Genomic DNA, 23,328 nt, shown 5'->3' with positions numbered 1-23,328 from the left:
AAAACGGGAAAATATCGAAAAAAATTCCAATGGAATTGAATTTTAAAATAAAAGTACATTCTATTGACAAACTTTGTAAGGATCTTTAAACAGTTGCTGTAAAAAATCAGCGAACAAGTTAAAGATTTTTTCAATTTGTTATTCTTCTTTTGTCAATTTCAATTCAATTTGTTTTATAATATTGAATTCAGTGGATTTTCTGTGAACAAAATATAGAATAATTTTTCACTATATACAATTTTTCACCAAAAAAATGAAATAAGTGCGAAATACGATGGTAACTGACATCTACCTTTCAACTCCAGGGCCTACATCGTGCTTCAGCTGGAAGATGCGCAGACATTTAAACAAACAAAAATGACCGAAAAAAACTAATGGGGCTTATTTCAAAGCGTGGCCCTACTTCTTTCATGTAACAATAATCCGTCCAATGAGAGCTCAAAATGCAAAAATTTTTGGGAGTACAATCAGTAAAATACCAAATATAAAGGGTGCAAAATAGTAGAGCGAATGGGACTTTTAGTAAGAAAAGGATTTCTATCCTTCCAAAAATTCTGCCTGAACATTTAAGATACCTTAAATCGCTTTAGCAGGTCATGATATCGATCATAAATAAGCATCGTATGATTTAAGCCATTTTTGGAGTCTTCGCCATTTTCTTCTATTTTTGGCCCTTATTTGGCATCTTTGTTTCTAAGGGGGGTAGAGAACCTCTTCGCATAAAATTTTCGGAGTAGGGCCCATATTGGTCTTGACCACTAAAAAATATACATCTATATGAAATAAATTGTGAAAACATGAACAAATTACAAATATAAGAAAGTAGCACGGGACCGAATATTTGTTGAATCGTCATTAAATTATACTATGATGAAAAATATGGACTCCAACTTACAATTTAAATGGCAAATAAAATTAATTCCCATCTTACGGTAATGGATGTAAAATAGCTATATTTTTGATTTGGCCTCTATTTGTCATCTTGGATTATAAGGGGTGAAGAAAGTTTTCAATATAGGTCGATGTTTCGCATTTTACCATATTTCAAAGGATTTGGCTAAAAATGAGTATTTGGGGATGAAAATCTTACACAAAAATTTCAACATATCTACAAATTTTAGGATTTTTTCCATGTAATAGTATCCCCTCAAGTCCACCTTTTGGCGGACAAACAGACCGACATGGTTAGGGGGACTTATGAGGACTCTAATTCACAATCTGAGGTGCTAATGGGTTTAAAAAAGTAATTAACTTTGCCTATTCTTAAATCAATTAGCCCTCAATTACGAGTTGTACAAAGTACAGTAAATTCCAAATTACTGCTCATTTGACTAAAAATTAAAAACTAATCGACCAGTACGTGAATATTTATAACATTCATATCTTTAAATAATCATGCTTTGACAAATATGCATAATATACAAAAACTATGGGCCGGCAACGCGGACCGGGCCAGCTAGTAGAATATATATTTGAATAAAATGTTGAATTTTTTAAATTTTTTCAAAAATGTGCACATTTTTTCTTTTCTGGGTATATTTAACCGACTATGCTAAATTTTCTACATTTGACACTTTTTGTAAGTAGCCGGCCTTCGGCCGGGGCTTGTGATTTTCTCCTCTGGGTATGTCCCACACCGGCTAACGCGAACCAAAGTTTTCTAAATTTGACACTTTTTGTAGGTAGCCGGCCTTCGGCCGGGGCTTGAGATTTTCTCCTCTGGGTATGTCCCACACCGGCTAACGCGAACCAAAGTTTTCTAAATTTGACACTTTTTGTAAGTAGCCGGCCTTCGGCCGGGGCTTGTGATTTTCTCCTCTGGGTATGTCCCACACCGGCTAACGCGAACCAAAGTTTTCTAAATTTGACACTTTTGTAAGTAGCCGGCCTTCGGCCGGGGCTTGAGATTTTCTCCTCTGGGTATGTCCCACACCGGCTAACGCGAACCAAAGTTTTCTAAATTTGACACTTTTTGTAAGTAGCCGGCCTTCGGCCGGGGCTTGAGATTTTCTCCTCTGGGTATGTCCCACACCGGCTAACGCGAACCAAAGTTTTCTAAATTTGACACTTTTTGTAAGTAGCCGGCCTTCGGCCGGGGCTTGAGATTTTCTCCTCTGGGTATGTCCCACACCGGCTAACGCGAACCAAAGTTTTCTAAATTTAATACTTTTGTAAATCCAACGCAGGCTACGGGAAATTTTTTTGTATTTAAATCATAATTTAATGAACTGGTTAGAATTGGGATATGCGGATGGATAGACCCATATCTCTGGACCCAGAAAAGATATTAACACAAATTGTACCATTTTGGAAAGGTAAGAGTGTCAGCTATAATTTGGCATTAACTTTGTTGACCCGCATAATGGACCCTTTTCCGACTTTTTGGGGGATTTATAAAAAATCCGGGTCCAAAAAATCGATAATTTGACTATATCTTCCGAACCGCTTCTAATAACCCCATCATGTGACCACTGGATAGGTATTTTCATAAGCTTTCAAACGATACCTATATTGTCTATATCGGGTAAGTGGATCCGGGTCCAGACCGGGTCCAAGACCCGAACTTTCGGGTCAAAAATCGGGGGTCCCGAGTCCGTCCCCCAAGAAAAAAATAGTTTCCCGAAATCAGCGTAAAAATACCTCTCACTGAAAAAAATTTTAAAAAAATTGAAGAGTTTTTACTAAACTAGAGTTAAGCCCTCAAATTAAATTAGTGCTTTTTTTGGAAAATATTTTTGGCAAATAAGCCGATTCTTTATTTTTTGGACTCGAAGGACCATGTACAAGTTCCAATACCGTCGTATGGACTTGTTGGTTTAAATTCTACTGAGTAGATTTTGAGCCGAAATTTATTGTTGCACAAAGACGAACAACAATATTATTTAGCAACCTACAACAAACACAAAAGTATTCTGGCGATACTTACGTTTGTTGTCTGCACAAAAGAAAAATCACTTTAATAATTTTTACTTCAAAGTTAAAATGACTTTGTCGGTCAACTTTTTTATTTATGAAAATTCACAATTTTGTTTGATCTGGCGATCCACTTTTTTGAACTTCAAGAAGAAGAGTGCCAACAAAAACTCCTTGACGATGTAACCTCATCGATAGTTTTAATTATCGAGATCGATAAGGTCCATATCGATATCATCGTCTATGGGGTTGGGTCTATTCCCAACAACATTTAAGCTAATCCTGCAGACAAGCTTACGGCTTCGCGGGACTTCTGAATTGTACATGATTTTTATATGAATAAATAAAATTACAAAAAAAAAAAAAAAACTGCGACCTGTACTTTGCTTACAAAAATACATTGACAGACAGACGGAAGTACCTGCAAAAATCGACTTAGATTGAGATTCTATGTAGATCAGCAAATGAACTCTGGAACTATTTCTCTTCCTTCTCTATGTTACAAACGGAAAGTTAGTGTGTCGATACTCTATATTGTGTAAGAAGACACATCCCTGAGTTGGACTTAATTAGCATAGCTCCTACTTCATCGGGACCCCCGATTTTTGACCCGAAAGTCCGGGTCTTGGACCCGGTCTGGACCCGGATCCACTTACCCGATATAGACAATATAGGTATCGTTTGAAAGCTTATGAAAATACCTATCCAACAAGTGGTGGGGTTATTAGAAGCGGTTCGGAAGATATAGTCAAATTATCGATTTTTTGGACCCGGATTTTTTATAAATCCCCCAAAAAGTCGGAAAAGGGTCCATTATGTGGGTCAACAAAATTAATGCCAAATTATAGCTGACACTCTTACCTTTCCAAAATGGTACAATTTGTGTTAATATCTTTTCTGGGTCCAGAGATATTAATTGTATAAGTAAAACTTGATTTTTATGAAATTCGGTTGGTCATACTTATTGTACAACAACTGTCAATATGTAAGTATATTTTTATCCTTTAAGTAAAGTGTTAATATGAAAACAAAAAAATACCGTTATAAGAAAGTTGGTGTAAGGAAAAAGAAAATTAAAGTAAACAATGAATATTGAACGCATTACTGAGCTGTATGATTTATTTAATCATGAGATTTGGGGTAAAATCCCCGAAAATGCTCTGAAAGCGTTAATTGCCTGGGGTATTATACCGCCAGAGGGCAAATTAAAGTGCGATAAAGGGCATTCACTAAGATTAGTGAAAAGCTCAACAACAGTGGACGGCTGGGTTTGGCGGTAAGTACATAATTTTTTTTTGAAAATTTAAATTAACATTTTTCTTTTTAGATGTACCGAGCGGTATTTAAAGGGCCATAAAAGAGCTGGAAGGTGTACCTTCAGCCAGTCCATAAGGAAAGGTACCTTCCTGGACCGGTCCCACTTGTCCGCCTACCAAATATTGGCGTTTTCATATTTATGGTGTGGCAATTTACCCATAAATTTTATCATGAAAACAGCCAATATCACAGGTGAGCAATCTGCAACGGATTGGAACAACTTTTGCAGGGAAGTGGTTGTTTTCGGTTCGTTCCAGGACACGGTGAGGCTAGGCGGTCCAGGAAAAATCGTTGAGATAGACGAGAGTAAAATTGGGAGAAGGAAATTTAATAGAGGACACTGGGTAGAGGGGCAGTGGGTCTTTGGAGGAGAGGCTCCAATAAATGTTTTATTGTCCCGGTGGAAGAAAGGACAAGGGAAAGCCTCTTGCCACTTATTAAAAATATATTCTCCCGGGAACCATAATAGTCTCGGATTGCTGGAAGGTATGTTTTTTATATTATATTAAAATATAATTAATAATATTTGTGTATATATATTATAGGCTTATGACACGCTGGCGGAGGAGGGCTATACCCACCATAAGGTGAACCATTCACTTCATTTTGTGGACCCTCAGACTGGTTACCATATCAACACTATTGAAGGGTTATGGAGACATTTCAAAGCTTCCCTACCTGAATATAGCCGTCGAAAAATCTTTTTTAACGGCTACATACAAAAATATATATTTATACGGTGGTGTAGCATGACCGGCAAGGATATATTTGCCGAATTTTTGAAATATGCCGGAATAATGTATAATCCTGCAAACCCAAAAGCTGAGGAAGATCGGTTAAAGTTTTTGACAGAAACTGCGGAGGATGAAATTGAAATTGAAATGTGATAAATATATCTTATAAGTAATTAAAATTTGTAAAATCATAGAAATAGAATATAATAGAATATATATTTGAATAAAATGTTGAATTTTTTAAATTTTTTCAAAAATGTGCACATTTTTTCTTTTCTGGGTATATTTAACCGACTATGCTAAATTTTCTACATTTGACACTTTTTGTAAGTAGCCGGCCTTCGGCCGGGGCTTGTGATTTTCTCCTCTGGGTATGTCCCACACCGGCTAACGCGAACCAAAGTTTTCTAAATTTGACACTTTTTGTAGGTAGCCGGCCTTCGGCCGGGGCTTGAGATTTTCTCCTCTGGGTATGTCCCACACCGGCTAACGCGAACCAAAGTTTTCTAAATTTGATACTTTTTGTAAGTAGCCGGCCTTCGGCCGGGGCTTGTGATTTTCTCCTCTGGGTATGTCCCACACCGGCTAACGCGAACCAAAGTTTTCTAAATTTGACACTTTTTGTAAGTAGCCGGCCTTCGGCCGGGGCTTGAGATTTTCTCCTCTGGGTATGTCCCACACCGGCTAACGCGAACCAAAGTTTTCTAAATTTGACACTTTTTGTAAGTAGCCGGCCTTCGGCCGGGGCTTGAGATTTTCTCCTCTGGGTATGTCCCACACCGGCTAACGCGAACCAAAGTTTTCTAAATTTGACACTTTTTGTAAGTAGCCGGCCTTCGGCCGGGGCTTGAGATTTTCTCCTCTGGGTATGTCCCACACCGGCTAACGCGAACCAAAGTTTTCTAAATTTAATACTTTTGTAAATCCAACGCAGGCTACGGGAAATTTTTTTTGTATTTAAATCATAATTTAATGAACTGGTTAGAATTGGGATATGCGGATGGATAGACCCATATCTCTGGACCCAGAAAAGATATTAACACAAATTGTACCATTTTGGAAAGGTAAGAGTGTCAGCTATAATTTGGCATTAACTTTGTTGACCCGCATAATGGACCCTTTTCCGACTTTTTGGGGGATTTATAAAAAATCCGGGTCCAAAAAATCGATAATTTGACTATATCTTCCGAACCGCTTCTAATAACCCCATCATGTGACCACTGGATAGGTATTTTCATAAGCTTTCAAACGATACCTATATTGTCTATATCGGGTAAGTGGATCCGGGTCCAGACCGGGTCCAAGACCCGAACTTTCGGGTCAAAAATCGGGGGTCCCGAGTCCGTCCCCAAAGAAAAAAATAGTTTCCCGAAATCAGCGTAAAAATACCTATCACTGAAAAAAATTTTAAAAAAATTGAAGAGTTTTTACTAAACTAGAGTTAAGCCCTCAAATTAAATTAGTGCTTTTTTTGGAAAATATTTTTGGCAAATAAGCCGATTCTTTATTTTTTGGACTCGAAGGACCATGTACAAGTTCCAATACCGTCGTATGGACTTGTTGGTTTAAATTCTACTGAGTAGATTTTGAGCCGAAATTTATTGTTGCACAAAGACGAACAACAATATTATTTAGCAACCTACAACAAACACAAAAGTATTCTGGCGATACTTACGTTTGTTGTCTGCACAAAAGAAAAATCAGTTTAATAATTTTTACTTCAAAGTTAAAATGACTCTGTCGGTCAACTTTTTTATTTATGAAAATTCACAATTTTGTTTGATCTGGCGATCCACTTTTTGAACTTCAAGAAGAAGAGTGCCAACAAAAACTCCTTGACGATGTAACCTCATCGATAGTTTTAATTATCGAGATCGATAAGGTCCATATCGATATCATCGTCTATGGGGTTGGGTCTATTCCCAACAACATTTAAGCTAATCCTGCAGACAAGCTTACGGCTTCGCGGGACTTCTGAATTGTACATGATTTTTATATGAATAAATAAAATTACAAAAAAAAAAAAAAAAACTGCGACCTGTACTTTGCTTACAAAAATACATTGACAGACAGACGGAAGTACCTGCAAAAATCGACTTAGATTGAGATTCTATGTAGATCAGCAAATGAACTCTGGAACTATTTCTCTTCCTTCTCTATGTTACAAACGGAAAGTTAGTGTGTCGATACTCTATATTGTGTAAGAAGACACATCCCTGAGTTGGACTTAATTAGCATAGCTCCTACTTCATCCTGGCAGCTGTTATAGTGTCCTAACGTTTAAAGGTGTATTTATACCCTACACCACATAGTGGTAAGGGTATTATGTATTTGTGAATTTGTTTGTAACATGGAGAAAGAAGCGAGATGGGTCCATAGTTTTGAGGATCTTCATAGAATCACTTTCTGAGTCCATTTATGCATTGCAGTCCGTCTGTCCATGTATTTTTGTGAACAAAATGCAGGTCGCATTTATTATCCGACTCAGATGAAATTTTTCAAACAATATTTCGAACCCTATGAAATTAGTGAGAATCGGTAAAAAGTTTAGATATTGCTCCCATATATATCTTTAACCGATTTCGGTTTAATTGTGTACCTAATGACTAATATCAGTCGCACTAACCTAAATTTTGGCAAATCTGACCGAATCCAGCATAGAAGAATGTACTTCAAATTTGGAAAAAAAATCGGTTCAGATATAGCTATAGCTAACATATATTTGTTTTATCCGATTTGGTGATAAAGTCCCTCCATGCGAAATATGCGCTCCACAACAAAGGTATTGGATACCGGACATCAGACGCAGCTAGGAAATACCTCTATCAAATTTTATTGAGATCCGTTCAAATTTTTAATTAATTTCGATATACATCCTCACCCGATTTTACGGTTATTCCTCATCATATAAGTAATATCAGCCCAAATTAAAAAGATTTTTTCATATTCAACCGAGTTTTAGCATTTGGTGAAACTCCGTCCGGTATATCTATATATATAAAAATCAATTGTTGTTGGTTGGTAATGGAAGCAGTTGATTTGAAAAATTTTTTTTACAAACATTCGTCATACCCCAAGTTTGGTTTTTAAAGGAAAAAATATTGACCTTGACTACTTTTACGCCCACTATTTTGATTTATCTAAAATCCTTATATTTGCCAAAATAATGAAGATATCGGTTTGAGAATTATTACTCGAGATCCTGTTGGCTTTCCATCCAACCCTAAGTACTTCTATCTATCTCTATATCTATCTCTCTATATGTAAAAGAAAGTTATGTTAGTTACTACTCTCATAACATAAAGACCGCCGGTCTAATTTTAACGATTCAGACAAATTCGGAATTGCCTCTTGGCAGAAAATAATAAAATCAAAAAAAAAAAAAAAAAAAAAAAACACGTAAAAATGTTAAATTTGAACATTTTCATTTTGTACAATAGTAATGTTACTGTTAAGGCGAAGATCATATGTTTTTTTATGATTTATGTGTTTGTTTTCTCTTTCGAGACGAGCTTAATGATCTGAAATTTGCAGTGAAAAGGAAAGCCAGATAGACACTATCACACACTCACCACTATGCGACGCGTTTCGCCGTTGGCTAAGCGGCTCATCAGGCATATTTGGTGTGGATGATGGCTTACAAGGGCCGTTCTCTGGAAAGTAGTATATATTTCGAACTTATTGCAAATTAGCATATGCGAATTATACAGTAGAAACTCTCCAGGTTCGACTCAAGTTCTATTGGCAGATCTTTTTCACAGCAAAGTTTTGTTTTTGTAGTGATGGATTTTTTGTCCACAACAACTACATTGCTTCCAATGCATACACTTGTTTTAGTGCTGCTATAGGAAGATGGGTTAATGGCTCTGAACGTAGAGACGGCAACTTCTAGTTGGCTGCACACCGAGGTCCGCGGTTCAAATCCCACAGCCAGGCTCGGCTGAATTTTTGAGTTTTGCCTTGTTAAGGCGAAGATCATATGTTTTTTTATGATTTATGTGTTTGTTTTCTCTTTCGAGACGAGCTTAATGATCTGAAATTTGCAGTGAAAAGGAAAGCCAGATAGACACTATCACACACTCACCACTATGCGACGCGTTTCGCCGTTGGCTAAGCGGCTCATCAGGCATATTTGGTGTGGATGATGGCTTACAAGGGCCGTTCTCTGGAAAGTAGTATATATTTCGAACTTATTGCAAATTAGCATATGCGAATTATACAGTAGAAACTCTCCAGGTTCGACTCAAGTTCTATTGGCAGATCTTTTTCACAGCAAAGTTTTGTTTTTGTAGTGATGGATTTTTTGTCCACAACAACTACATTGCTTCCAATGCATACACTTGTTTTAGTGCTGCTTTAGGAAGACGGGTTAATGGCTATGAACGTAGAGACGGCAACTTCTAGTTGGCTGCACACCGAAGTCCGCGGTTCAAATCCCACAGCCAGGCTCGGCTGAATTTTTGAGTTTTGCCTTGTTAAGGCGAAGATCATATGTTTTTTTATGATTTATGTGTTTGTTTTCTCTTTCGAGACGAGCTTAATGATCTGAAATTTGCAGTGAAAAGGAAAGCCAGATAGACACTATCACACACTCACCACTATGCGACGCGTTTCGCCGTTGGCTAAGCGGCTCATCAGGCATATTTGGTGTGGATGATGGCTTACAAGGGCCGTTCTCTGGAAAGTAGTATATATTTCGAACTTATTGCAAATTAGCATATGCGAATTATACAGTAGAAACTCTCCAGGTTCGACTCAAGTTCTATTGGCAGATCTTTTTCACAGCAAAGTTTTGTTTTTGTAGTGATGGATTTTTTGTCCACAACAACTACATTGCTTCCAATGCATACACTTGTTTTAGTGCTGCTTTAGGAAGACGGGTTAATGGCTCTGAACGTAGAGACGGCAACTTCTAGTTGGCTGCACACCGAGGTCCGCGGTTCAAATCCCACAGCCAGGCTCGGCTGAATTTTTGAGTTTTGCCTTGTTAAGGCGAAGATCATATGTTTTTTTATGATTTATGTGTTTGTTTTCTCTTTCGAGACGAGCTTAATGATCTGAAATTTGCAGTGAAAAGGAAAGCCAGATAGACACTATCACACACTCACCACTATGCGACGCGTTTCGCCGTTGGCTAAGCGGCTCATCAAGCATATTTGGTGTGGATGATGGCTTACAAGGGCCGTTCTCTGGAAAGTAGTATATATTTCGAACTTATTGCAAATTAGCATATGCGAATTATACACTAGAAACTCTCCAGGTTCGACTCAAGTTCTATTGGCAGATCTTTTTCACAGCAAAGTTTTGTTTTATATTGCATATTTTTTTCCATTTTGACTTACTATTTTCGAATGTACATTTGTAGTGTTTTTTTTTTGTTTGTTTTTGGAATTCTAATATGATGTGTAGGTTTTTTTGGGTAGTATAAAGCCACAACGGATAAAACTGTTATTTATAGATTTTATGTATTTATTCGTAATACCCAATAAATACATAAAATCTACAAATAACAATTTTATCCGTTGTCGCTTTATATGAAAATTTTAAAATCGGGAAAAATCGACAATTTTTCAATGGAATCGAATTTCAAACAAGTAAGCAAAGGCTACAGTCGAGCGGGGCCGACCGTTGAATACCCTACAACAATATGAAAACGATACAGTTTATATAGGCGAGATACTCGAAAGAATTCCACACGATATTGTGAGAAATAATAAAAGAAAACATCAGATTTCGTTCTCTAATTTTCGAATACAAAAGTTGGCAAACTATTTCACACATTGAATATTTTTGGATGGCCATCCAAAACTGCTTGGCTTTTGCAATACCCGCTAACCCCCATTCAAATGTGGGTATGGATCGAGCAATAATTACGACCTGCTGACAATTTTGCAGTTTTTGGTCCATTTCAACCCCTAAATATATGGCGATCATCTCCAAAAAGAGTAGGCTCTATTCTGATCCTCATCTGATCCCCATGCCAAATTTTGTTAGGATCGGGCCATAAATGCGATCTGTATATGATATCCTGATATCCTAACTACTTAGTTTTGTTAGCTGTAGAAATATTACCAAATGTTTAATTCAAAATGAAAATATGCCAAAAATGTGACAAAATTGAAAAAAATATGAGAAAATTTTACAAAATCAATATTTTCATCTTTAGAGAGATATTTTTATGCGATTTTTTAGACGTTGTTTCTTTCCTGCCAAGAGGCCATTCTGAATTAATGAGAACTGTCGAAATCAGTTCAGCCGTCCTCGACATAAAAGAGATCTTTCAAGCATATCTTCTTTGATAAACATATATATATCGCACATATTTTGCTATATATCCGTTTTGTTGGATGTTAACATCAATGTAAAGATCAGAAGTAACCTTGTCATGGCTTTGTGATTTCGCCGGGATTTAAAATATTCGCGTTTTAATGAAAAATTTTGAATTTTTTCAACACAAAAGATATGGTCTATTTTACCCGCTAAATATTATCCGATGACCACCCAAATTGGTAGGCTTCTTCCCCGCCCTAAACTCTAGCTACATGCGAAATTCCGCGTTGATTGATCTATAATTGCGACCTGTATAGCTACTGCAAAATCCAAAATTTTTTCAGTTTTTGGTCCATTTCGACCCCTAAATATTATGCGATCATCTCCAAAAGAAATAGGGTTCTATTCTGACCCTAGCCCCACCTCCATTTTAAATTTCGTGAAGATCGGGCCATAATTGCGACCTGTAGAGTGATTACAAATTAACATGGACAGACGGACAGACGGACGGACGGACATACATAGCTAGATCGACTCAACTCGGCGAGATAGGAAGATCCATATACACTTTCCTATGTGGGAAATCAATATTTCGAGGTGTTACATAATTTTTGGCCCAATCAAACTTATAATACCCCCAACACATAGTGTTGTAGGGTATAAATATTAGTACATTCTACCGACAAACTTCGTAAGGACCTTTAAAAATTTGCCGCAAAAAATTCAGCGAACCAGTTGAAGATTATTTTTCTTTTTTCTATATTGAAGTGTACATTTTTTATTGTTTTGAATTTTGAATGAATAATATTAAAAATGAAATGAGGGCGCAATACGATGTTAAATGGTTTCTTCTCCAGGACCTACATCGTGCTTCAGCTGGAAGATGCAAATACATTTAAACAAACAAAAATGACCGAAAAAGCGTTATGGGGTTCATTTCAAAAAGTGGACCTGTTTCTTTCATATGACAATAAATGTCAAATGAGAACACAAAATGCAAAATACATTGGGACTGCAATCAGTCAAATACCGACTATAAAGGACGCAAAATAGAAATTCTTCTAAACATTCAAGATACCTTTAATCGCTTTGGAAGGTCATGATGTGGGTCATAACCCCTGATAACGGAACAACCCGATTTCAAGTATATTCTACATTTCAACCATATTTTTCGTACTAATTTTAGCTAATGTTGATAAGTTAAGAATAAACCATCTTTGCAAAAAATGATCACGTTTTGGCCTTTACTTGAAATCTTTGTTTCTAAGGGGGAAGAAAACCTCTTCTTATAAAATTTTTATTTTTCGGAAAAGGGTGCATCTTAGTCTTGAGGCTACGTGGGGTAAAAAACCCCTGAGGTAGAAAATCATCTTACAGATAATTATTCACATATGCATTTATTTAAGTATAGTCCGCACATTAGTATACCCCCAAGTCCACTTTCCCAACCAATGTGTGGTCAGAAATGAAAATTTGGTATTATATTGATTTTGTAACCCCCAATAGAATATTGGTTGGGAACGTAGATTTGGGATGTACGTCTATATGAAATAAACTCCGAAATGTCAATCTGGGACTCATTCAGTCGGAAATTGGGGCAGAAACATGAAAAAATCAGTAAAGAAAGTCCTAAAGTCGGGCGGGGCCGATTTTATGATACCCTACACCACTTTGCTAATTTAGTTGAGCTCCACTTAATAATTAAAAGTTTTTATTGGAGAATTCAATCATACACGCTATGATTATAATTATAATTTAAAATTCAAATGACTAAATATGCCGAAGCATTTGTATCTTTTAAATTCGGACTTGTATTGCCCATTTGGTGCGAAATTAATTTGAAATCGGATAAAAATATATATGGGAACTATATCCAAATCTGAACCGATCTCGATAAAAATTTGGCAAAGATATTTCTGAGCTGTATTTGATATATTTCCCTGAATATCGTTGTTACGGAGTACATATTACGGCTGTGGGTAACAAATACAATAAATCGGATGAACAATATATATGGGAGCTATAACTATATCTGAACCGATCTTTACCAAATTTGGCATACTAAATTCGGTCGTATGTGCCGAATTCCATCCCATTTGGACAAATATTAGACGTTTGGTGCACAATAAATGGTAAATCGGACGAAGTTATATATGGGAGCTATATCCAAATCTGAACCGATCTCGATAAAATTAGGCATACTTATTTTCAGGCCTAATTTGGTTGTATGTGCAAAATTCCATTTTATTCGGGCTGATATTACACGTTTGGTGCACAATAAAAGTCAAATCGGACGAAGATATATATGGGAGCTATATCTAAATTTTTACCGATTATCTCCAATTTCAATAGGGTTCGTCCTTGGGCCAAACAAATGTTGTTTGCAAAATTTCATCTCAATCGGATAATAAATGCGACCTGCATTTTGTTCACAAGAATTCATGGACAGACGGACGGACAGACGGACTGACATGCATAAATCAACTCAGAAAGTGATTCAATGCAGGTCATCAAAAGGAACTATGGGTCTATTTCGTTTCCTTTTGCCTGTTACAAACAAATGCACAAAGACATAATACCCTGACCACCATGTGGTGTAGGGTATAAAAAGAATTCAAATGAGCTATAATTAGACATTTTTATTTCCAACTAAATAAGGCCTGAAAATAAGTATGCCAAATTTCATCGAAATAGGTTCAGATATAGCTATAGCTCCCATATATATTGTTCATCCGATTTGTTATTTTTGTCCTCCGCAGCCGTAATATGCACTCCGTAACAACGATAGTCAAAGAAATATATCAAGTACAGCTCAAAAATATCTTTGCCAAATTTTATCGAGATCGGTTCAGATTTGGATATAGTTCCCATATATATCTTTATCTGATTTCAAATTAATTTTGCACCAAATGGGCAATACAAGTCCGAATTTAAAAGATACAAATGCTTTGGCATATTTAGTTCTTTGAATTTTAAATTATAATTATAATAATAGCGTGTATGATTAAATTCTCCCATAAAAACTTTAAATTATTAAGTGGAGCTCAACTAAATTAACAAAGTGGTGTAGGGTATCATAAAATCGGCCCCGCCCGACTTTAGGACTTTCTTTACTGGTTACAATACCAAAAGTTGAGCTGAATTTTCACATGGGGCTATTATAGATGTTCTTTATTATATAGGCATTTAACACTCAAATTAAAGTCTATAGCTGAAAAATAAGATCAGACTATTCAAAATATCTAAAACCGACGGTAATTATAACTTTTGCCATGAGTATTAATTTATATTTAGTCATGGAGTCATTACTCATAATCAAGTCATTACTTATAATCAAAATTGTGCCGCCTACATAAGTCAGATCTGTGATTTATTATGCTTTAAAGACGAAAAGTACGGGCCGGCAACCCGGACCGTGCCAGCTAGTTCAATATAATTCTTATCGAAGACATATCATGGATGTGACACCATACAGCAATGTTATTTGGTTCATAGTTAATATGAATTAATTCACATAAATACCTAATATAAACGTTTTTGTTACGTGAGCTCTACCAAATACGTATAGTGGTATAGGATATCATATAGTCGTCCACGCTCGACTTTTGACCTTTCCTTACTAGCTTTAATTATTACACAGTGTAAGACAATTTTCTATTGGATATGACAGACTTAAAAGAATAACAATATTACCTTCTTCTTTCAGCTTTTCACCTGTTCAGAATTCTTCTACAATTTTCGGATTGACAATGGTTCAAAGGGTTTCTCTGTACATAACGGCATGCTACTTTAATTAAAATATTTTATTTATATTGCAGTCACATACACGAATAACTCCTCTGCTGTATACTCCCTATTTTAATCGTTAAGAAGAAAAATGACGGAGTTAAGCTACGATGTAAGAAAACACTTATTACTTCCACAAAGTCAACAGCGTTGTCAGAACCATAATACTATCCTTCTTGTCCATGATATATCTTCCAAGCAATTATTTTCAATGAGACAATTCAATTTCGTAAAATAGCTTTCATCCAGCTTCTTTACATGGACATTTGAGTACGCGCACAAGTGGCAGTAATTGTCTGCTGCTTGTCACATTTCATTCTTCGTATACCCGAATGCCCGACGGAAGTGACACAATGGGTTTTCATTTAAATTCTCTGATTTATGTAAACAAATTAATTTTCGTTTTTCTTTTTATACCCTCCGCCAAAAAAAATATGGAGGGTATATTAAGTTCGTCATTCCGTTTGTAACTCATGGAAATAATCATTTTAGACCCAACAAAGTATATATATTCTTGATCAGCGTAAAATTCTAAGACGTTTTAGCCCTGTCCGTCCGTCTGTCCGTATGTCCGTCTGTTGTAATCACGCTACAGTCTAAACGAATTAAGATAGGAAGCTAAAATTTTGCACAGATCTCTCTTTTGTCTGCAGGCAGGTTAAGTTCGAAGATGGGCTATATCGGTCCACGATATCGTATAGCCCCCGTATAACGTTACCCCCACGGTATTCGGTATTTTGATGATTTTAGCCACATTTTTCATCGGAATTGTCTGAAAATCCACACGAGGAGTTCCTTGTGGGTACTTTATACCTCGGCAGAGAATTATCTATATAGGTCCACCATATCGTATAGCGCCCACGATATCGTATAGCGCCCATATAACAGTACCCCAGATATTTGGTATTTTGATGATGTTAGCCACACTTTTCAATGGAATTGTCTTAAAATCCCCACAAGTAGTTCCTTGCGAGTACTTCACCCCCTGAATTGTCTATGCAGGTCCACGATATCGTATATCCCCCATATAACGGTACCCCCCAATATTCGGTATTTTTATGATTTTACCTACATTTTTCATCGGAATTGTCTGAAAATCCACACAAGGAGTTTCTTGTGGGTACTTTATACCTCGGCAGAGAATTCATATAACGGTACCCCCGATATTCGGTATTTTGATGTTTTTAGTCATATTTTTCAACGGACAGAGAATTCTCTATATAGGTTAACGATAACGTATAGCTCCCATATAACGATACCCCGCGATATTCGGTATTTTACACGCAGATTGTCTTTATAGGTCCACAATATCGTATCGGCACCTTCCTATATTAGATATTTTAAAGATTTTAAAAGAATTTTTAATAGATTTAATTTTTTTTTTTTTGAAAATTTTCTAATTCGTTCCAAGTAGTGGAGGGCATTCAAAGTTCGGCCTGGCCGAACTTACTGCTTTTTTACATGTTAATTTATGTCTTGTCTGTCAACTTTCTTACAAGAAATACTCGACGATGTACAAGGCTCATCGTCGAATATATGTCATTGACAAAGTTAAAAGACCAGACCGTCATGCGACCAGACGTCATATCAAGTTATGCATGAGTATGTGCGGTTTCTTAAGAAACAAAATGGGAACAAAATGTGTCAAATAAATTGTAGTAACTTAAGTCCGCCTTACATGGACAACTGAGTGGTTTTATCTCAAAAGGAAAATATAATCCAGTGATTTTTTTACTTTTTTTTTGACGGGCTCTCCAAAAATGTTTCAGTTGAAAATTATTAAAGCTTAAGCTCAATTGAAAAATGATATTGTTTTATGCACCATAAAACGGGGGTACCTCCAAAAAAATGTATTTGGATCATATCAATTAATCGGACATGGATGCAGTCTTCAAATGCTTCAAATAATTCGCTAAATTATATTGAAATCGGTTCAGATTTGGATATAGCTCCCATACATATTTTCGGACGATTTCGTGTATGGTTCATTAAACACGCTGTGTATCTCCAATTCCAATGAAATTAAGATTCTGTAACGAAATTTGGTACAAAAATAAATTTGGCAAATTATATTGAAATCGGTTCAGATTTGGATATAGCTTCCATATAAATTTTTGACCGATGTCACATATTTGAAGCATCAAACATGATATGTATGTCCGATTCCAATGAAATTTGAAATGAGTGGCGAAATTCGATACAAACATGATTTTGCCAAATTATATTCAAATTGGTTCAGATTATTATAGCTTCCATATATATTTTCGGCCGATCTCGTGTATTTGATGCACCAATTTGTAATGTGTGGTGGAATTTGGTGTAAAAATAAACAAATTATATTGAAATCGGTCCAGATTTTCAGATACATATTTCCATATTATTGTTATGGAGCGTATATTACGAGTGTGAGGGTAAACACCAAATTGGATGAAAAACGTATATGGGAGCTATAGCTATATATGATCCTAGTTTCACCAAATTGATGCACAATAAAATTAAAATCGGACGAAGCAATTAAGACCGATTCTCAGCAATTGATGATTTTTGGAACATTTATTCTCAATGGGACAATAAATGCAGTCTGCCCGAGAATAAATGGACATGCGAACCGTCATCCATAAATTGAGAAATAAATAAATAACTTTGGGTCTATTTCGTTTCCTTCTGTATGTTCTAAAAAATAAATGTATAAAAAGTACGAGTTTGGAAAAGAAGAAGAATTTTGGAATTACTCATGAGTTCAGTCGAAGGCTGTAATACATAACAAGTAAAAAAGCTGTAAGTTCGGCCGGGCCGAACTTTGAATAACCTCCCCCATTTGCAACAAATTTGGCAATTCCCAAAAACAATAAAATCCGTTAAAAATTCTGTTAAAAGTTTAAAAGTTCGGTATGAATGTATATTAGGGTCAATATGTATGGTATATTAGGGTCTATACGATTACATGGACCAGCATAGGTAGCTTTTGCCATAAGCCATTACAATATTCAAATGCGAAATATTAACAAAAAAAAAAGTAAAAAAGCAGTAAGTTCGGCCGGGCCGAACTTTGAATACCCTCCACCATTTGGAACGAATTAGAAAATTTTCAAAAAAATAAAATCCAATAAAAATTCATTTAAAATCTTTAAAATATCTAATATAGGAAGGTGCCGATATATGCGGGGATATACGATATTGTGGACCTATAAAGACAAATCTATGTCTGCGTGTAAAGTACTCACAAGGAACTTCGTGTGTGGATTTTCAGACAATACGATTGGAAAATGTGGCTAAAATCATCAAAATACCGAATATCGCGGGGTACCGTTACATGGGAGCTATACGTTATCGTTAACCTATATAGAGAATTCTCTGTCGGTGGGTAAAGTGCTCACAAAGAACCCCTTGTGTACAAAGAACCCCTTGTGACCATTCCGTTGAAAAATATGGCTAAAAACATCAAAATACCGAATATCGGGGGTACCGTTATATGAGGGCTATTGTATAGCCCTTGGATCTATATAGATAATTCTCTGCCGAGGTATAAAGTACCCACAAGGAACTCCTTGTGTGGATTTTCAGACAATTCTGATGAAAAATGTGGGTCAAATCATAAAATACCGAATATCCTTTTGTGTTGATTTTAAGACAATTCCATTGAAAAGCGTGGCTAACATCATCAAAATACCGAATATCAGAGGTTAAAATATCCACAAGGGACTCCTTTTGTGGATTTTCAGACAATTCCGTTCAAAAATGTGGGTAAAATCATCAAAATACCGAATATCGGGGGGTACCGTTATATGGGGGCTATACGATATTGTGGACCTATATAGATAATTCTCTGCCGAGGTATAAAGTACCCACAAGGAACTCCTTGTGTGGATTTTCAGAAAATTCCGTTCAAAAATGTGGGTAAAATCTTCAAAATACCGAATATCGGGGGGTACCGTTATATGGGGGCTATACGATATTGTGGACCTATATAAATAATTCTCTGCCGAGGTATAAAGTACCCACAAGGAACTCCTTGTGTGGATTTTCAGACAATTCCGTTGAAAAATGTGGGTCAAATCATAAAATACCGAATATCGGGAGGTACCGTTATATGGGGGATATACGATATCGTGGACCTGTATAGGCAATTCTCTCTCAGGGGGTGAAGTACTCACAAGGAACTACTTGTGTTGATTTTAAGACAATTCCATTGAAAAGCGTGGCTAACATCATCAAAATACCGAATATCGGAGGTTACAGTTATATGGGGGATATACGATATCGTGGACCTATATAGACACTTCATTTTGAGGAGGTAAAATGCCCACGAGGGACTCCTTTTGTGGATTTTCAGACAATTCCGTTGAAAAATGTGGGTAAAATCATCAAAATACCAAATATCGGGGGTACCGTTATATGGGGGCTATACAATATTGTGGACCTATACAGATAATTCTCTGCCGAGGTATAAAGTACCCACAAGGAACTCCTTGTGTGGATTTTCAGACAATTCCGTTGAAAAATGTGGGTAAAATCATCAAAATACCGAATATCGGGGGGTACCGTTATATGGGGGCTATACGATATTGTGGACCTATACAGATAATTCTCTGCCGAGGTATAAAGTACCCACAAGGAACTTCTTGTGTGGATTTTCAGAGAATTCCGTTCAAAAATGTGGCTAAAATCATCAAAATACCGAATATCGGGGGGTACCGTTATAGCATTTTCAGATTAAATGAAACCTTTTGCAATTCAAATGAATCTTTTTGCAGCGGGAATGAAACCTTTTGCAGTGGAATTGAAACCTTTTGCAGTGGAAATGAAACCTTTTGCAGCGGGAATGAAACCTTTTGCAACCGAAATGAAACCCTTTGCAACCGAAATGAAACCATTTGCAACCGAAATGAACTTTTTGCAAATCAAATGAAACTTTTAAATTTATAGAAGGAAAAATAACAAAACATTTATATTTTTAGTAGTTTTTAAATTAAATCAATTAATTATAACTAATATATTGACAAAGAGGATTTTTTATTGACTATAAATATCTACATTTATTTATATTATTTCTTAAATTTTCAATTATTGTATTAAAAAATGGTTCTTTATTGATTTGATATAAAATGCTTCCATATTATTAAATTCCAAATGCTTAACGCTAAAAAGAGAAATTTAAACAAATTTTGGCCTTTATAGGTATGTCCAGGACTGAAATGTGAAATTAAGCTTTACCACAATTTTTTATAGTTATAGTATACTATTAATCTTTCCTAATAAAGGATTCCCGCTTCGCAGCTTTATTGATTATGGAGATAAAGCAGTCGTGATTTCAATAGACAGATAAGTGGAAATCATTAAATCAACTATGATCATGATTGTATATACTTTATGGGGTCTACGACGAATATTTAGAGGTGTTACAAACCGAATGACAAATTTAATATATCCTCCTTTCCATGGAGGAGATTATAAAAAGGTACCTAATTCGGGTCCTTTGAAAAAAATACCTTGAAAAACTTTTTTCAAACTTTCTGCATCTACACTTGTGTTTTATGGAAGCTTAAGAAAAAAATTTATAAAAACATAGTTATTAATAATCAATAAAAATTCCTCTTTAACTATATATTAGTTATAATTAGTTTATTTAATTTTGAACCTACTAAAAATAAAAATGTTTTGTTATTTTTCCTTCTATAAATTTAAAAGTTTCATTTGATTTGCAAAAAGTTTCATTTCGGTTGCAAATGGTTTCATTTCGGTTGCAAAGGGTTTCATTTCGGTTGCAAAAGGTTTCATTCCCGCTGCAAAAGGTTTCATTTCCACTGCAAAAGGTTTCAATTCCACTGCAAAAGGTTTCATTCCCGCTGCAAAAAGATTCATTTGAATTGCAAAAGGTTTCATTTAATCTGAAAATGCTATATATGGGGGCTATACGATATTGTGGACCTATATAGATAATTCTCTGCCGAGGTATAAGGTACCCACAAGGAACTCTTTGTGTGGATTTTCAGACAATTCCGTTGAAAAATGTGGGTAAAATCATCAAAATACCGAATATCGGGGGGTACCGTTACATGGGGGCTATACGATATCGTGGACCTATATGGACAATTCTCTGTCGAGGTATAAAGTACCCACAAGGAACTCCTTCTATGTATTTTCAGACAATTCCGTTGAAAAATGTGGGTAAAATCATCAAAATACCGAATATCGGGGGGTACCGTTATATGGGAGCTATACGATATTGTGGACCTATATAGACATTTCTCTGCCGAGGTAAAAAGTACCCACAAGGACCTCCTTGTGTGGATTTTCAGACAATTCCGTTGAAAAATGTGGGTAAAATCATCAAAATACCGAATATCGGGGGGTACCGTTATATGGGGGCTATACGATATTGTGGACCTATATAGATAATTCTCCGCCGAGGTAAAAAGTACCCACAAGGACCTCCTTGTGTGGATTTTCAGACAATTCCGTTCAAAAATGTGGGTAAAATCATCAAAATACCGAATATCGGGGGGTACCGTTATATGGGGGCTATACGATATTGTGGACCTATATAGATAATTCTCCGCCGAGGTAAAAAGTACCCACAAGGACCTCCTTGTGTGGATTTTCAGACAATTCCGTTCAAAAATGTGGGTAAAATCATCAAAATACCGAATATCGGGGGGTACCGTTATATGGGGGCTATACGATATTGTGGACCTATATAGATAATTCTCTGCCGAGGTATAAAGTACCCACAAGGAACTCCTTGTGTGGATTTTCAGACAATTCCGTTGAAAAGTGTGGCTAAAATCATCAAAATACCGAATATCGGGGGTACCGTTATATGGGGGCTATACGCTATTGCGAACCTATATAGATAATTCTCTGCCGAGGTATAAAGTACCCACAAGGAGCTCCTTCATTATTACGCTAAAAAAATGGCAAAACCATGATAATATTTACAATTATTTCATCACACATCAAGCAGAAAAGGGCCCTCTTCATGCATCGATGGACAAACCTGATAAATGGTGAGTGACATTTTTTGATTATTGATTTTGCCTTGTAAGAGTGAAAAAGTTAAGAATTGTGATAATGAACTATGAGCTATTCTAAAACCCAAAATTGTTAATCTTGTTGTTTATGGAATTCAATAACTGTCATTGTTATGTTCTCGTTTATTAATGATTTAGGAAAAAGAAAAATATAAATTTTACAAATGCAATCTTCTAAAAGAATGCATTCTTTATAAAATAAACCAAGTGTTCCAAAAATAGTATTTTGTTCCAAAAGAATTTAGCCTTTACAATTGGAAATAATAATTGATGTACACGATTTGTTTTAATCGAATTATTTAAAAATAGGAACTTAAAAAATATTAAACTTTGATATTTCTCTAATCCTATCCAATTCTTATGGTATATATTAACTTTTTTGGAGCTCAATAAATTACAGTATATAATTCTAATATAAGTCTCTTAATTACGTTTCGCGATATACCTATATTACTCCATTTATATATATCAAAAAAAATAGTAATTGCCATTTAAATCTTAGAATTCGGTTCTAATCGACCAAAATTGAGATAATTATACCTATATTTAAGAAAGTTTTATAATTGAAATTACTATGAATTTTCATGAATAAAAATCGATATAAAAATGATCAGTGAGTAGATTTTGTCATGGGTGTTTCCCTTCGAGGCGATGGTCAGATGAATAAGTAAAGCATTGACAAGCTATTAATTTGGGGTTCTATAGAATATTACGCCACTAGAACCATAGGTAGGGAGGGTTTTGAGGCACAGGTTTCGAATAACATCCTGAGAACCTGATTTCGTCTTCGTCGAAAGGATATATTTGTTTGCCTAGGGGGCTTTAGTTTATTAGCGCATATTTAAGAAAATTAGGAGTCTACAATAAATTTTATTGTGTCGTATCATTATAGCGATTCTCAGTGAATAGGACACGAACCCCCCAACGACTGTTTGCTAGCCCCATAAATGGCTCCGATCGTCCTAATTCATTTGAGTTTTAAATATTTTGTTCAGAACAGCTCCAGTAGTGCAATTGATACGTTACATAATTGAAGATGGCGCCCAACTTGGGGCATAAAGAACTTAAACTACCTTTCTGCAGATTCAGATGGTTGACATCTGTAGATCGATAAAATATTCTATTTTTGGGTGATTTTAAAGATTCTATATGTTTTAATGTCCCCGCAAAAATCTTTAGAAATCATATGCTCATAACGCATAATGGTAATACGTTCTATTTGCTCATTCAATAGTTTTATTAAAAAGTAGATTTCAAACTCAAAAGCATAACGTTCT

General features: G+C 35.7%; 1 protein-coding gene across 1 annotated transcript; it reads left to right on the top strand.

The window, feature by feature from the left end:
* The first annotated feature begins 3,970 nt into the window (after window positions 1-3,970).
* LOC131804488 (uncharacterized) lies at window positions 3,971-23,110 on the top strand. Its single transcript, XM_059127432.1, has 3 exons — window positions 3,971-4,189; window positions 4,241-4,585; window positions 23,047-23,110. Exons 1-3 carry the CDS (start codon window positions 3,999-4,001, stop codon window positions 23,108-23,110), a joined length of 600 nt encoding a protein of 199 aa, XP_058983415.1. The 5' UTR covers window positions 3,971-3,998.
* Window positions 23,111-23,328: the final 218 nt, after the last annotated feature.

This window comes from Musca domestica, unplaced genomic scaffold (assembly GCF_030504385.1).
Source record: "Musca domestica strain aabys unplaced genomic scaffold, Musca_domestica.polishedcontigs.V.1.1 10, whole genome shotgun sequence".
Lineage (NCBI taxonomy): Eukaryota > Metazoa > Arthropoda > Insecta > Diptera > Muscidae > Musca > Musca domestica.
The sequence above is the reverse complement of the archived record's forward strand: the minus strand, read 5'-3'. Positions and strand labels throughout refer to the sequence as shown.

Excerpts from the sequence above, each read along its gene's own strand:
- LOC131804488 (XM_059127432.1), top strand. The coding sequence starts at position 3,999 with ATGAATATTGAACGCATTACTGAGCTGTATGATTTATTTAATCATGAG. Across the intron at positions 4,190-4,240 it reads GTGGACGGCTGGGTTTGGCG|ATGTACCGAGCGGTATTTAA; the intron begins GTAAGTACATAA and ends TTTTCTTTTTAG. Across the intron at positions 4,586-23,046 it reads GGACACTGGGTAGAGGGGCA|AACAGCTCCAGTAGTGCAAT; the intron begins GTGGGTCTTTGG and ends TATTTTGTTCAG.